General features: G+C 42.9%; 1 protein-coding gene across 3 annotated transcripts in view; it reads right to left on the bottom strand.

Annotated features, from left to right (window-relative positions):
• RUNX2 (RUNX family transcription factor 2) overlaps positions 1 to 18092 on the bottom strand; it is a 249685-nt gene that overhangs the window by 40453 nt on the left and 191140 nt on the right. For all 3 annotated transcript variants that reach the window (XM_073586535.1, XM_073586532.1, XM_073586534.1), the window contains one exon: positions 9395 to 9499. In XM_073586535.1, coding sequence (XP_073442636.1) covers positions 9395 to 9499 — 105 coding nt within the window. The remainder of the gene's footprint in view (positions 1 to 9394; positions 9500 to 18092) is intronic.

Raw genomic sequence — 18092 nt, 5'->3', positions numbered from 1 at the left:
TAACACTGAAACTTGGGGTACAGAATAATGTCACTGACAGTCTTGGGGAACATGATAATGACCCTAACACTAGATAATGACATTAGTGGTACTGTACTTTGTATATTACATACCTTATGTATATTGTGTATTATATGCGCTGTACGTTGTATATTATATATCTTATGTATAGTGTGTATTATATGTACTGTATGTTGTATATTATCTTATGTATAGTGTGTATTATATGTACTGAATGTTGTATATTATATATCATGTATATTGTGTATTATATGCGCTGTACGTTGTATATTATATATCTTATGTATAGTGTGTATTATATGTACTGTATGTTGTATATTATCTTATGTATAGTGTGTATTATATGTACTGTATGCTGTATATTATATATCTTATGTATAGTGTGTAGTGTGTATTATATGTACTGTATGTTGTATATTATATATCTTATGTATATTGTGTATTATATGTACTGTACGCTGTATATTATATATCTTATGTATAGTGTGTATTATATGCACTGTACGCTGTATATTATATATCTTGTGTATTATATGTACTGTATGCTGTATATTATATATCATGTATATTGTGTATTATATGTACTGTATGTTGTATATTATATAGCTTATGTATATTGTGTATTATATGTACTGTATGCTGTATACTATATATCTTATGTATAGTGTGTATTATATGCACTGTACGCTGTATATTATATATCTTATATATAGTGTGTATAGTATGCATTGTACGCTGTATATTATATATCTTAAGTATATTGTGTATTATATGCACCGTACGTTGTATATTATTATTATTATGCATTTATGTAGCGCCATTTATTCCATGGCGCTTTACATGAGAAAAGGGGAAATATAGACAAGTATAATAAACATGTGTTCGACAAGGGACACACAAGTACATAAGGAGAGGGGTCCCTGCCCGCGAGGGCTCACAGTCTACAGGTTTATATATCTTATGTACATTGTGTATTATATGTGCTGTATGTTGTATATTATATATCTTATGTATATTGTGTATTATATGCACTGTACGGTATATATATTGTGTATTATATGTGCTGCATGTTGTATAGTCTATATCTTATGTATATTGTGTATTATATGTACTGTACACTGTATATTCTATATCTTATGTATATTGTGTATTATATGCACTGTACGGTATATATTATATATCTTATGTATATTGTGTATTATATGTATTGTACGGTATATATTATATATCTTATGTATATTGTGTATTATATGTGCTGTATGTTGTATAGTCTATATCTTATGTATATTGTGTATTATATGCATTGTACACTGTATATTCTATATCTTATGTATATTGTGTATTATATGCACTGTACGGTATATATTCTGTATCTTTTGTATATTGTGTATTATATGCATTGTACATTATATATTCTATATCTTATGTATATTGTGTATTATATGCACTGTACGGTATATATTATATATCTTATGTATATTGTGTATTATATGCGCTGTACATTGTATATTCTATATCTTATGTATATTGTGTATTATATGCACTGTACGGTATATATTATATATCTTATGTATATTGTGTATTATATGTATTGTACGGTATATATTCTGTATCTTTTGTATATTGTGTATTATATGCGCTGTACATTGTATATTCTATAACTTATGTATATTGTGTATTATATGCACTGTACGGTATATATTATATATCTTATGTATATTGTGTATTATATGTATTGTACGGTATATATTATATATCTTATGTATATTGTGTATTATATGCATTGTACGGTATATATTCTGTATCTTTTGTATATTGTGTATTATATGCATTGTACATTATATATTCTATATCTTATGTATATTGTGTATTATATGCACTGTACGGTATATATTATATATCTTATGTATATTGTGTATTATATGCGCTGTACATTGTATATTCTATATCTTATGTACAGTATATTGAGTATTATATGCACTGTACGGTATATATTATATATCTTATGTATATTGTGTATTATATGCATTGTACATTATATATTCTATATCTTATGTATATTGTGTATTATATGCACTGTACGGTATATATTATATATCTTATGTATATTGTGTATTATATGCGCTGTACATTGTATATTCTATATCTTATGTATATTGAGTATTATGCAGTAATGGGGTTTATACATCTTCTCTGTGGTGGTGGGGGGGGGGAATTAGTGGACAGGCCTGGGGGTCCTGTACATGTGTCTTGCTCTGCCATGCCGCCTGCAGCCCTGCAGGAATGTGTAAACAGCCTGTGTATCCTTGTATCAGTTTTCTCAGAAGGTTGCTCAATAAAAATGCCTCTTGATGTGTCATTTCCTGCCTGGACAACAGCCGAGCCCCTGACAGTCAAACCGAGAAAACAGCAGACTGAATGATGAGTCCTGAGACCCTGAGCAAGGCTGGAGGACAGACACTGTGTGCACAGAAGAGGCTGGAGGACAGACACTGTGTGCACAGAAGAGGCTGGAGAACAGACACTGTGTGCACAGACGAGGCTGGAAGACAGACACTGTGTGCACAGACGAGGCTGGAGGACAGACACTGTGTGCACAGACGAGGCTGGAGGACAGACACTGTGTGCACAGATGAGGCAGGAGGACAGACATTGTGTGCACAGACGAGGCTGGAAGACAGACACTGTGTGCACAGACGAGGCTGGAGGACAGACACTGTGTGCACAGACGAGGCTGGAGGACAGACACTGTGTGCACAGATGAGGCAGGAGGACAGACATTGTGTGCACAGAAGAGGCTCGAGGACAGACACTGTGTGCACAGACGAGGCTGGAGGACAAACACTGTGTGCACAGAAGAGGCCGGAGGACAGACACTGTGTGCACAGAAGAGGCCGGAGGACAGACACTGTGTGCACAGACGAGGCCGGAGGACAGACACTGTGTGCACAGACGAGGCCGGAGGACAGACACTGTGTGCACAGACGAGGCCGGAGGACAGACACTGTGTGCACAGACGAGGCCGGAGGACAGACACTGTGTGCACAGACAAGGCCGGAGGACAGACACTGTGTGCACAGAAGAGGCCGGAGGACAGACACTGTGTGCACAGACGAGGCCGGAGGACAGACACTGTGGACAGACACTGCACAGACGAGGCTGGAGGACAGACACTGTGTGCACAGACGAGGCTGGAGGACAGACACTGTGTGCACAGAAGAGGCTGGAGGACAGACACTGTATGCACAGATGAGGCTGGAGGACAGACACTGTGTGCACAGACGAGGCTGGAGGACAGACACTGTGTGCACAGAAGAGGCTGGAGGACAGACACTGTGTGCACAGATGAGGCTGGAGGACAGACACTGTGTGCACAGAAGAGGCTGAAGGACAGACACTGTGTGCACAGACGAGGCTGGAGGACAGACACTGTGTGCACAGACGAGGCTGGAGGACAGACACTGTGTGCACAGACGAGGCTGGAGGACAGACACTGTGTGCACAGACGAGGCTGGAGGACAGACACTGTGTGCACAGATGAGGCTGGAGGACAGACACTGTGTGCACAGAAGAGGCTGGAGGACAGACACTGTGTGCACAGACGAGGCTGGAGGACAGACACTGTGTGCACAGAAGAGGCTGGAGGACAGACACTGTGTGCACAGAAGAGGCTGGAGGACAGACACTGTGTGCACAGACGAGGCTGGAGGACAGACACTGTGTGCACAGAAGAGGCTGGAGGACAGACACTGTGTGCACAGACGAGGCTGGAGGACAGACACTGTGTGCACAGAAGAGGCTGGAGGACAGACACTGTGTGCACAGACAAGGCTGGAGGACAGACACTGTGTGCACAGAAGACGCTGGAGGACAGACACTGTGTGCACAGACGAGGCTGGAGGACAGACACTGTGTGCACAGACGAGGCTGGAGGACAGACACTGTGTGCACAGACGAGGCTGGAGGACAGACACTGTGTGCACAGAAGAAGCTGGAGGACAGACACTGTGTGCACAGACGAGGCTGGAGGACAGACAATGTGTGCACAGAAGAGGCTGGAGGACAGACACTGTGTGCACAGAAGAGGCTGGAGCACAGACACTGTGTGCACAGAAGAGGCTGGAGGACAGACACTGTGTGCACAGACGAGGCTGGAGGACAGACACTGTGTGCACAGAAGAGGCTGGAGGACAGACACTGCTGTGTGCACAGATGAGGCTGGAGGACAGACACAAAAACTTTTTTTCCCCAAAAAACACCGCCACCCCTCCATCTTCATGTTGTGTCTGGTACTGCAATTCAGTTCCACTTAAGTGAATGGGGCAGAATCTGCAATACCACATTCAATATTAAAGGGGGCTCCCATTACAGCCAGTTATGGCACAAAGTTTGTTGGTAGTCTGGTACCAGGGAGACACTCAGATTTGCATTGTAGCTGCATACACAAAACGGTTGCAGATTTTCAATCAAATTTGTTTGATTTTCCTATTTTATAGCAATAAAAAAAATAATGTGGAGCTGAGGATCGTGCATTATTTTTCACCCCCGGTCCATAGGGCTTGAGTGGACGCATTACACAGGAAATCGTTCTCTATGATCTGTATTTGGGACTTCTGGCGCTTCTGGACCTCGAGTGTGTGAATCATTCCACGGTCGCCCCCCCCTTATTTTTATGCCATGGGGAAGCAATCTGGATTCCGGTCTCTCCTCTTTCTCATCTGGGATGTAGATGTCGAGGGAGTTCACGGATGTTTTCAGTTTCTCTGTCTGTCAAGAAAAAAAATTAGTATATCCCGCAGTGGACAGATCTCCGTCTCCTCCTCCGAAGGTGGATCTCCATCTCTGGATTTAGATTCTGAAAAGTTTTGCATTCTTTTGCAAGTCGGCTCAACATGATAAATGGTTAAAATAGAAAAATGCTTGTAAAAAAAAAAAAAAAAAGCAACTTTGTAATTTTCCTTTTATTAAAAATCCCCTCCTTTCTAAACACCCAAGTAATTTTTCAGTCTATAGTTTACGCCTCATTGCCAAGATTACTGGCCACCTCAGAGGTGGCCTGTTTCCTATGTAAGGTGCACCCTTGCAAGCTGTTTGCTTGGAAGACAGCGCAGTATGGTGGCTTAGTGGTTAGCACTGTTACTTTGCAGCGCTGGGGTTCTGAATTGAAGAGGAGCGGCATCAGAGAGAGAACAGTTTGGTCCGGCGGCTCGACCATGCTGGTGGCCTAAGCTGTCAATCATTAGGAGTGCACACATTGGTTCTGTGTCTGAAGGGGGCTGGCTGACTGTTTACTTCTACAGTTAAAGGCAACCTGTCATGCCTTAAAACGCTAATAATCTGCAGATATATGGGTCATCTGTAGGTTGTTACAATATTGTCTGGCCACCTTACTGAAAGAGTGGCTATCGGGAGGAAATTACATTTATTTGTCCCAGAAGACGTCAACTTTCAGTCATGGAGGCACGGCCGACACCCGCCAGTTTTCAGTCATAGAGGTGCGGCCAACACTCTCCGGCTTTCAGTCATAGAGGCGCGGCCAATACCCTCCGGCTTTCAGTTATAGAGGCGCGGCCAACACCCTCCGGCTTTCAGTCATAGAGGCGTGACCGACACGGCTACAATCACATAGTACGTAGTGATCAGCTGCTGTGAGCACTTACTTGACAGTTGGCTCAGCACTGATTCAAGCTGTCAATCAAAGTGCCAAGGCGTGCTTCCAGCTGATGCTCACTGAGTACTGAGCAGTGACCAGAGCCACATCGGCCGTGCTTCTATGATTGAGAGCCAGCAGCTCCCAGAAGGAATAAAGTTCATTTTCTCCCGGTAGCTAGGCTATCAGTAAGGCAATTTTGTAGCACTATTAACCTGCATATTATCCTATCCCTATATCTTCAGGTTAATAGCATTTGGGTACATGACAGGTTCTCTTTAACTAGCAAAATAAGTAGTCAGCCAGCCAATTTAAGCTTTATTGCACATAGAATCATAGCATGTTAAGAGTTGGAAGGAACCTCCAGGGTCATTGTGTCCAACCCCCTGCTCAATGCAACCCCAACCCCTGCTCAATGCAGTGTCCAACCCCCTCAGTGCCCTACTCCCTGCTGAGTGCAGGATTCACTAAACCATCACATTTATCCTTTTGAAGGCTTTACCCTTTTCTACATTATTTTCTATTGTTCCGATACATCTGAGATAAGAAACAAAACAACTTTGCGAGCAGCTTTGATTAAAAACATCCTGCCGTTTTCTGTACACAGCTCCTATCAGACCTATGTGTCTTCGTGGTCACAGACTACAAATAAACATTGTGTCGTCATGCTCCGTCTCTTAATTATTTCTTGCTACCCTGTTGATATACATATACTTTCTGCCACAAATTCTGTGATTGACATGGCTAACACAACCTCTATATAATGCTGGAGCCACTGTGATAGTAACACAGAATCCCACCTGTAGGTGGTAGGCCCCCCATAACTGCCCTTCGAAATCTTATCCAACATCAGGAGGAACCAGCACTAGTTCCCAGTTATCATTACTTTATAGGAGAGATTGGTGACGAGACGCTCAGGTATGCTGACCCTTTTCTGGTTTGCTTACCTTCTACTAATAAAGGTATTGCTTAGTGGCCGGCCAGAGATAGCCCCTTGCCCTTCTGGGGTCCACAACAGCCACAGTGGTTAGAAAGAGTTAATTAGCAGAGCTCTCTGAATGTTTCCTGTGCATAGCGCCCAGAACTCCCTTCATCAGACTGACCTCAGGGGACAGGAAATGGGGGGGGACACAGTTATGCAAAACTTTTCTTAAAAGTTGTCAAGTGTGCCTCCCAATATAGAAAGCACTTACGGAAACCACTTGTGAGGTTTGTCCCATAAATAACATATATCACCTCTCTTGCATGTTTCTGATCGCTGGGGTCCGGCTGCTCCCAAGAACAAGCGTCCCAAAGACCTCTGTATGAATGAAGCTTTAGTGAGCATGTGCGACCACTGATCAATTAGTGTTGGTCGCACATGCTCAGTAACATTTTACTCACTCAGGGCCCTTTGGGACTCCCGTTTTCCCCAGATACAATGGGACAAATTTCTTATTGCATTCATCTAGATTTTTTTTGTCTTGTCTTTGGTGTTTTTCACCTATTTTTTTATTTGCGCCTTATTATTCTTTTAATTCGCACTTTTTTAAAGGATAGTCTTTATGCGTTCGTCTGTTTTTTTTGTTTGTTTGTTTGTTTTTTTAATGTTCATCATTGTGGTCATGGTTTGGAGTTTCCAGACTTTTGTGACCAATTTATCAGTGCAACTTTGGAAAAAGTCACAATCATTTTTATCTTATAGTACCCAAACTGGAGCGGTTTTATGTGCATTTGACGCTTTTTGGGACAACATTTTGCAACATATTCGCTGAATAATCGACTTTTTGGGGCTACAAAGATACAAAACAGGTTAAAGACAAAAATAAAGAGTATTTTTTTCAATTTGCACATCGTCCACTGAACCACCTGCTGTACAAATTATTAGGACCAAAAAAATGTCATCAAATACCACAAAGCAAAAAAAAGAAAAATGAGATTAAAAAAAAATGCAAATGATGGATCGGGCTCAAAGTTTCCCAAACTGACCTGAACTTCTCACATCGGCATCCTCACTGCTCCACACTGAGAACTATTCCTTCTCCTTACGATTATCTGTCTGGCATAAATCAATCTCTTTCATAACATTTTCCCGTCTTATCGGTAGAATATAAATATTTCTCGCAGAATCTGGGCATTCGACCTTAAAGAGTCACTCTGACACTCTGCTATCTGCTGTACACACGGGGGCTGCACTGTGTCAGTCCAGGGAGATTTCCGTGAAACATCACTAGACGAATGCAAGGAAACCCGGTTCATTCAGCTGCATCCAACCGCGGTAATGGCTCCTAATTCTGCATATGAAGCAATTATTTCCGCTATCAGATGACTGCTATAAATGTGGTGTTTTTAACAAGTCTGGGTACAATTTAAGCTCCTGGGTAATGTGTATAGATCTGTACAGTACTCCTGAGTATTACCAATTTATCACTTCCAAGATTTGAAAAACAAGACTGTAATGCCTCATTTAGCCTGTGGGGGCAGTGCAGAAAAACTCAACACTTACAGGTTTTGCAGAGATTACAACTGATCGCCAGCTGGCATTATTAGCAAGTCTGGGAACAATTTAATCTCCTGGGTAATGTCTACTGATCAGCACAGAACTGCGGAGTATTACCAATTTATCACTTTCCAAATTAGATAAGCAAAGCTGTAAAGACTCATTTAGCCTGTGGGGGCAGTGCAGAATAACAGAACACTTACAGGTTTCGCAGAGATTACAGCTGATCGCTAGCTGGCGTTTTTTAAGAAGTCTGTGTACAATTTAACCTCCTTGGTAATGTCCACCAATCTGCATAAAACTGCGGAGTATTACCAATTTATCCCTTTCCAAATAAGATAACTAAAACTGTAATGCCTCATTTAGCCTGTGGGGGCAGTGCAGAATAATCGAACACTTACAGGTTTCGCAGAGATTACAGCTGATCGCTAACTGGCGGTTTTAACAAGTCTAGGTACAATTTAACCTCCGGAGTAATGTCTACCGATCTGCACAGACCTGCGGAGTATTACCAATTTATCACTTTCCAAGTTAGATAATCAAGACTGTCATGCCTCATTTAGCCCGTGGGGGCAGTGCAGAATAATTGAACACTTACAGGTTTTGCATAGATAATAGCTGATCGCCAGAATTTAAATGCCCATATTATTAGGGAATACTCCTTAGAAATAGGGTCAGTTCCTTTAAAGGGGGTTGTAAATAGTCAAATCAAAAACAGCGCCAATCTTGTCCAAGCGAGTGAACTGCAATACCAGGCACAGCCTAAATACAAAAGCGGCGCTGTTTTTTGGAAAGAAGGATATTGTTTCCGATCTTGTGTGACTCTTAGAATCATTGTGTGAAAAAGAGTCCTGCAACTTTCCTTTCTATTTCCAAGATCTCCGCTTGCTGTCAGCGTATGGAAATATCCTTGGCTACGTCGACAGAGACTCATGAACAAAGGATTGGCTTCACTGGATATATCAGGGTTGAGAATGAATGAAGGGGGCTTGAGGTAGGGGGGCAACAAGCCATTTTGCTGTGGCCAAAGTGTTAAGAAACAATGCTATGGGGTATCACACTGGTGAAAGAGAGAACTCGGCCAAGCCTGGCTTCAACACTTTGAGTGTATGCAGGAATAATCTCATTCACTGACAGCAAGCAGAGACCTTCAAATGGTACCGGAAACACAAAAAAGCAAAGGAGAATCTCATGAAATAGGTAATATTTACATTGAGATGATAGCACAGTGATATGGGACTTACGTCTTGGTTCCCTCGGCCCGTCCACCGTCACTTTTATGGCTCTGTGGTAGGTGGCGACTTGAGGTGGGTTGGTAAAGACAGTAATGGTCAATGTAAAGCTCTTTCCTGCAACGGAGAATAGGGGTTATAGTACTATATATTCCAATATTACAGTATGTTACACATGGGTATGTCTGCAGTCGGAATATCCCTTTAAAGTATTTGTATATACGGTATATAATTTTTTTTATTTATTATTCAGTTTGACTTTTCTCTCCCCAAAAATTATGTTTCTTCCTGCAAAAACTGTTAACAGATCTATTATTGCAATTATGTGGGGTTGCGGAATAAATTGATTTATTTTTAGTTAAATCCATGTATTGAAGGCTAAAAATAAATTAATTTTTGCAATTAGAAATTGTTTTTTATGTTTCTCGTTTCTTTTTTTAGTTTTTTTTTTACTTTTTTTGGCTCTTTTTTATCTCTATATTAAAGCTTGGTGCGGTCTGTGGTCATATATGAGCTAACAGGAGTTCAAAAAAAAAGTTGGATTACAAACTCCTCTTCAGATAGTCGTAGCGGGCTCACTGACGGATTCTCAGTTAACTCACTGTGTAGCCAGCGTTTGAAAGTGCAACACAGAAGGCTATAGAAGGCCACTTTTTTATGAAACCCAATTGCAAAAATATTTCTTTAGCCATAATGACATGCATTTAAAGATGAAAAAAGCATCCCCACTTTTAAGTGCAAGTTGCTGCCCTGTTGTCGGTGAGACATGGGAATGATTCTCACGTAACTACGAAATAGAAAAAAATGACAATAAAAATCTAAAATATTATTAAGCTCCATTAACAGCAACAGTAACCTACAAGTAATCAAAAAAGTTGTTTCTACACTGAAAAACTTTAAGGGGAGTCCTGGTAGGTGGAAGCTACCTCTACCCATAAGATAAGTAATAACTTTTACATTGGTGGGGGTCTGACCACGAGGATCCCAATGATTGGCAACATGTGGAAATTTTATCCCTCTGATGATGTGGGGGCAGTCAGCATGGAGGACCGCCGCTTCATCCATTCTCCATAGGACTGATGGAAAAAGCTAAATTCAGCCCCAAAAAGAATGAATGGAGCGACTGTCAAGCACCAATCTACATCGCAGAAGGGGGATCATCCCCTTATAATAGACCGAAAAGAAGACCCTGGAAAAAACATAATCTTTGGCAGACCTGATGGTCCCCATGAGTGCCGAAAACCCCTTAAAATTGCCCATCACCTTTAGTTATTTCGCAGAAAAGGGGAATGAACATGAATGATGGATGATAGCGTCATCATTACAGATTTTACCTGTCGGAAAATTTACTGACACAGAGCCACCGGGCTTCCTCCTCTCATTATACATTGGTTTCCTCCATAGGAAATACTGTCTGATAATCTGGGATCCCTCCCTGTCAGTAAGGAGTCTGCACTCCAGGGGCCATGACGGTTGTAATCTGTTAAATGTATGGCGGGTTTTTTTTTTTTTTCCTGTGAGAGAAACTTCTGAAAACTGTTTTAGTAGAGGAAGATGTGGGCGGGAAGCAGTGACTCAATAAACCATCATCATAACACATCTCTGGGGATACTGCTGCTCCCGCTGCGTCTAGTGTCAGCGTCCAGCACGTTGTCAGCACTCCTAGGAGTACTTGAGATATGAAATCCTCACATTTCATAGAATACTTCGTTAGTCAGCACCGCCTCAAGCTACAATGCAAAAATCTTAAAACAAATTGATCAATTTAGGCTTAAAATATCAAACTTTACAACTTTAAGGAGGACTGGTCCCCAGGTCATAAGTGTCCAGTTTTTGCACTTATGTTATTCTCGTTGCTCATCTGAGTATTCCATTTTTTGTTTTTTGAAAATCCGTCATACGGTTCCAGAGATATGGGTCTTTTCATGTGGTTCTCATTTTTATGGTCTTTGCAAAGGGGTGTGGCTCACAGGATCGCGGGGGCGTGTCTTTAGACTATTCTCCATGATTGCCACGTGAGCCACGCCCCATTAGAAAGACCATACAAATTAGCACCACATATATAGGCCAATATCTCTGGAACCAAATGGCAGCTTTAAATAAAACTAAAGATTAATTGCTCAGGGGAGGAGCAAGAATGAAATAAGAGCAAAAAGTGGTCGCTTTTGATAATATGATAGGTCCCCTTTAAATTCCTATAGGTGTCTATTTGCCTAACAGATATTAAAAAAAATGTCTTTTGGACCTCCGATAGGTGATGACTTGGGGATCGCTGAAGGTTGCCATCACTGAGAACCCCACCGATTCGGAAAACAGAGGGCTAAAGTGCCAAGACGTAAAAAAGCAGTGGATGCTCATGCACGCCATGACTCCATTCATTGTCTATAGGACTGGCGTTAATACAAGACTACTATCTATAATGAATACAGTGCAGATAGCTATGGGTGACCCATGGCATGGGCAAAAACCAGAAAGGCTCTTTACCCACCCTCCTTAAAATTAAAGGTAACGGTGACCCATGGCATAGGCCAAAAAACTGAAAGGGTCCATACCTTCACCCCTTCAAAAGGGTAAAAACTAGAAAGGATCAATATCTTCTCACCCCTTAAAATTCCAGGAATGGGTGACCTATGGCATGACCAAAAAACTGAAAGGGTCCATACCTACACCCCTTCAAATGGGTAAAAACCAGACAGGGTCCATACCTACACCCCTTCAAATGGGTAAAAACCAGAAAGGGTCCATACCTACACCCCTTCAAATGGGTAAAAACCAGAAAGGGTCCATACCTACACTCCTTCAAATGGGTAAAAACCAGAAAGGGTCCATACCCACACCCCTTTAATGGGTAAAAACCAGAAAGGGTCCATACCTACACCCCTTCAAATTGGTAAAAACCAGAAAGGGTCCATACCTACACCCCTTCAAATGGGTAAAAACCAGACAGGGTCCATACCTACACCCCTTCAAATGGGTAAAAACCAGAAAGGGTCCATACCTACACCCCTTCAAATGGGTAAAAACCAGACAGGGTCCATACCTACACCCCTTCAAATGGGTAAAAACCAGAAAGGGTCCATACCTACACCCCTTCAAATGGGTATAAACCAGACAGGGTCCATACCTACACCCCTTCAAATGGGTAAAAACCAGACAGGGTCCATACCTACACCCCTTCAAATGGGTAAAAACCAGAAAGGGTCCATACCTACACCCCTTCAAATGGGTAAAAAACAGAAAGGGTCCATACCTACACCCCTTGAAATGGGTAAAAACCAGAAAGGGTCCATACCTACACCCCTTCAAATGGGTAAAAACCAGAAAGGGTCCATACCTACACCCCTTTAATGGGTAAAAACCAGAAAGGGTCCATACCTACACCCCTTCAAATGGGTAAAAACCAGAAAGGGTCCATACCTACACCCCTTCAAATGGGTAAAAACCAGACAGGGTCCATACCTACACCCCTTCAAATGGGTAAAAACCAGAAAGGGTCCATACCTACACCCCTTCAAATGGGTAAAAACCAGAAAGGGTCCATACCTACACCCCTTCAAATGGGTAAAAACCAGAAAGGGTCCATACCTACACCCCTTCAAATGGGTAAAAACCAGACAGGGTCCATACCTACACCCCTTCAAATGGATAAAAACCAGACAGGGTCCATACCTACACCCCTTCAAATGGGTAAAAACCAGACAGGGTCCATACATACACCCCTTCAAATGGGTAAAAACCAGACAGGGTCCATACATACACCCCTTCAAATGGGTAAAAACCAGAAAGGGTCCATACCTACACCCCTTCAAATGGGTAAAAACCAGAAAGGGTCCATACCTACACCCCTTCAAATGGGTAAAAACCAGAAAGGGTCCATACCTACACCCCTTCAAATGGGTAAAAACCAGAAAGGGTCCATACCTACACCCCTTCAAATGGGTAAAAACCAGAAAGGGTCCATACCTACACCCCTTCAAATGGGTAAAAACCAGACAGGGTCCATACCTACACCCCTTCAAATGGGTAAAAACCAGAAAGGGTCCATACCTACACCCCTTCAAATGGGTAAAAACCAGACAGGGTCCATACCTACACCCCTTCAAATGGATAAAAACCAGACAGGGTCCATACCTACACCCCTTCAAATGGGTAAAAACCAGACAGGGTCCATACCTACACCCCTTCAAATGGGTAAAAACCAGACAGGGTCCATACCTACACCCCTTCAAATGGGTAAAAACCAGACAGGGTCCATACCTACACCCCTTCAAATGGGTAAAAACCAGACAGGGTCCATACATACACCCCTTCAAATGGGTAAAAACCAGACAGGGTCCATACCTACACCCCTTCAAATGGGTAAAAACCAGACAGGGTCCATACATACACCCCTTCAAATGGGTAAAAACCAGAAAGGGTCCATACCTACACCCCTTCAAATGGGTAAAAACTTACTTATTTGACGCACTCCTACCTAGAGTGAATTTATGTAAATTTTGCAATATTTTAGACGAACGTGTGACTTTTTTTCTGTACTGAAAGTTACAAAAAAGGTTAAAGACGAAAATAAAGAGCATTTACGGTTTCATTTTGCTTTTGTTTTAGTCACTTTTGACAACATGAGGCCTACTAGGACTCCTTTATCAAAACTGATTGAAAGTGAAACTGTTGCTCATACCAACCAGTTTTGCTAAAGGAGTCCTAATAGGCCTCATGTCTTCAAAAGTGACTAAAACAAAGCTAGTATTGCTCATAGCAACCAATCAGAGCTCGGCTTTCATTTTGCAAAGAGCTCTGTGAAAATGAAAGCTGTGCTTTGATTGGTTGCTATGGGCAACAAGGTTAACTTTTTCTGTTAGGCCGCACTGATAAATACGGCCTGCAGCTAAGAATTCTGCATTACCTTCAGTAACACTTTCAGCTCTGCTACATCAGCATTGTACAAGCCTAGATACACACTTTTAACATTCCCGAAAACCCAAAATAGTTGGTTTTAGGGTGGTTTGTGGCAAATGTTTGAGAGGCCTGGGGGATTTGTTGACTTTTCTGGGACGGCTGACGTATGATGTAGATTAAAATTCCTTTAATCTAGTAACCTATGATCCAGAAAGTCTGATAATCCGGCATCCATGTGCCTATAATGAACATATCTTGGGGTCTTATTACGGCCTCTGTCCGTATTAGTGATTTTTGCATATATTTCTGTAGCAGTCCAATAATCCAGAATAATCCCCCAACCAAAAAAATTAAAATTTACTTCAAAATCATAGAATTTCATGTATATTTTGTAAATCGCATACAACGCCAGATGAATGACATAAAGCAAGAGGTGCTGGAGAGGAGGTCCCGGGGGGCCCTCGCAGTGTAAGAAGTGCAGTGAAGTATAGGAGGGCAAGTACGGGCCCATATCTCCATCATCAGACACTAGAGGAATCTCCAATCTTCCGCAAACTCCCGCCCGCTTCAAAGGCGAAGCGAAAAAAGCCCTGTTTTCTCTCCATTAAGATCATAAGAATGGCGGAGGGGAGGGGGTCACTTCTGTTTGGACATAATTACTCCCCATCAAAAGAGCCTTTCTTCATCTCCCATGCGTGAAAACCCTGCTGGCAGCTACGTCTGCCTCTTTCCCCCCTCTTTCCGAAATATTAAAATGACTACTTGGGACACGGCCAAAGCCCCGGGTCTATACGGTAACAAGGAGAACATCCTTTGTTTTTCTTTTAAGTCTTTAGGATAAATACATTCTGGCGAGGAGCGCACTTTCCTAGTGCGTTATAACTGCCTTAGGTCGCGGGTCACAGCAGCGTTATAAACACTGCGGGTCACAGCAGCTGAGATACCTAATAGAACGGTGGGGGAAACATCTGTACTTTTTTTTGGCCTGCTAAGTCAGTGTATCTAAGCTTATCAAGCCTGATACACCCTCAAAGTACCACATGTAATATTATTGGTGGTGTATCTAAGAATATGACGTGGGATACTGACTACTGAGGCGGTGTATCTAAGCCTATCATGTGTGATACACCCTCAAAGAACCACATGTAATATTGTTGGTGGTGTATCTAAGAATATGACGTGGGATACTGACTACTGAGGCGGTGTATCTAAGCCTATCATGTGTGATACACCCTCAAAGAACCACATGTAATATTGTTGGTGGTGTATCTAAGAATATGACGTGGGATACTGACTTCTGAGGTGGTGTATCTAAGCTTATCATGTGTGATACACCCTCAAAGAACCACATGTAATATTGTTGGTGGTGTATCTAAGAATATGACGTGGGATACTGACTACTGAGGCGGTGTATCTAAGCCTATCATGTGTGATACACCCTCAAAGAACCACATGTAATATTGTTGGTGGTGTATCTAAGAATATGACGTGGGATACTGACTTCTGAGGTGGTGTATCTAAGCTTATCATGTGTGATACACCCTCAAAGAACCACATGTAATATATTTGGTGGTGTATCTAAGAATATGACGTGGGATACTGACTACTGAGGCGGTGTATCTAAGCCTATCATGTGGGATACACCCTCAAAGAACCACATGTAATATTATTGGTGGTGTATCTAAGAATATGGCGTGGGACACTGTCTACTGAGGCGGTGTATCTAAGCCTATCATGTGTGATACACCCTCAAAGAACCACATGTAATATTGTTGGTGGTGTATCTAAGAATATGACGTGGGATACTGACTTCTGAGGTGGTGTATCTAAGCTTATCATGTGTGATACACCCTCAAAGAACCACATGTAATATATTTGGTAGTGTATCTAAGAATATGACGTGGGATACCGACTACTGAGGCGGTGTATCTAAACTTATCATGTGTGATACACCCTGAAAGAACCACATGTAATATTGTTGGTGGTGTATCTAAGAATATGATGTGGGATACTGTCTACTGAGGCGGTGTATCTAAACCTATCATGTATAATACAGTCCGCTGAGCCCATGTATCTCAGCCTATCATGTGTCACATTGTTTGATGCGCTGCTGTATCCAACCTCTCATTTGCGCTACTGTCTGCTGAGCTTCCGTATCTAAACCTAGCTATGCCTACAATGTGTGATACTCTCTGAGGTGCCACTATGGGTAATGCTGAGCCAATGTATCTAAGCCTATCAAGAGCAATGAAGTCAGCTGTGCCTCTATATATAATTTTATCACGTGAGGCCGCTAAACCTAATATGTCCAATATTATCTGCTGAACTGATGTATCTAAGCCCATCATATGTTATACAGTCTACTTATCCAAGGTATCTAATTTTATCTTGTGCGATACTCTCTGCCAAGCTTCTGTATATCAGATCGCCATGTTCAATACCGTCAGTCGAGATGCTGCATCTAAGCATATCATGTATGATAACATCTCTTGAGCCGGTGTAAATATGTCTATCTTTGGTGATATTGTCTGCTAAGCTGCTGTATCTAATCCCATCTTGTGTGACACTGTCTGCCGAACTGCCATATCTATGCCTATAATCTATGATACTATCTGTTATGCCACCTCTATCTAAGACCATGATGTGTGATACTGTGTAATAACCTGGTGTTTCTAATCCTTTTACATGCAATACTATCTGTTAATCCTATCAGAAACCATACTATATGTATCTGCTAAGCTGGAATATCTAAGTCTATCATGTATGATACTGTCTGCTGAGTCATGTATCTAATTCAGTGTGTGCCAAGCCTGTGGGAGCAGAGACTGTGTGTGCCAAGCCTGTGGGAGCAGAGACTGTGGATGCCAGGCCTGTGGGAGTAGAGACTGTGGATGCTAGGATTGTGGGTGCAGAGACAGTGGATGGCAGGCCTGAGGGAGCAGAGACTGTGGATGCCAGGCCTGAGGGAGCAGAGACTGTGGATGCCAGGATTGTGGGTGCAGAGACAGTGGATGGCAGGCCTGAGGGAGCAGAGACTGTGGATGCCAGGCCTGAGGGAGCAGAGACTGTGGATGCCAGGATTGTGGGTGCAGAGACAGTGGATGCCAAGCCTGTGGGAGCAGAGACTGTGGATGCCAGGCCTGTGGGAGCAGAGACTGTGGATGCTAGGATTGTGGGTGCAGAGACAGTGGATGGCAGGCCTGTGGGAGCAGAGACTGTGGATGCCAGGCCTGTGGGAGCAGAGACTGTGGATGCCAGGCCTGTGGGAGCAGAGACTGTGGATGCCAGGCCTGTGGGAGCAGAGACTGTGGATGCCAGGCCTGTGGGAGCAGAGACTGTGGATGCCAGGCCTGTGGGAGCAGAGACAGTGGATGCCAGGCCTGTGGGTCCCTAGCCTGTGTGTGCCAGGTCTGTGGGAGCAGAGACTGTAGATGCCAGGCCTGTGGGAGTAGAGACTGTGAATGCCCGGCCTGTGGGAGCAGAGACTGTGGATGCCAGGCCTGAGGGAGCAGAGACTGTGGATGCCAGGATTGTGGGTGCAGAGACAGTGGATGCCAGGCCTGTGGGAGCAGAGACTGTGGATGCTAGGATTGTGGGTGCAGAGACAGTGGATGGCAGGCCTGTGGGAGCAGAGACTGTGGATGCCAGGCCTGTGGGAGCAGAGACTGTGGATGGCAGGCCTGTGGGAGCAGAGACTGTGGATGCCAGGCCTGTGGGAGTAGAGACTGTGGATGCCAGGCCTGTGGGAGCAGAGACTGTGAATGCCAGGCCTGTGGGAGTAGAGACTGTGGATGCCAGGCCTGTGGGAGCAGAG

This window comes from Dendrobates tinctorius, unplaced genomic scaffold, assembly GCF_039654945.1.
Source record: "Dendrobates tinctorius isolate UK_male_01 unplaced genomic scaffold, ASM3965494v1 ptg000093l, whole genome shotgun sequence".
Taxonomy (NCBI): Eukaryota; Metazoa; Chordata; class Amphibia; order Anura; family Dendrobatidae; genus Dendrobates; species Dendrobates tinctorius.
This window is presented reverse-complemented; position numbering and strand designations above follow the sequence as displayed.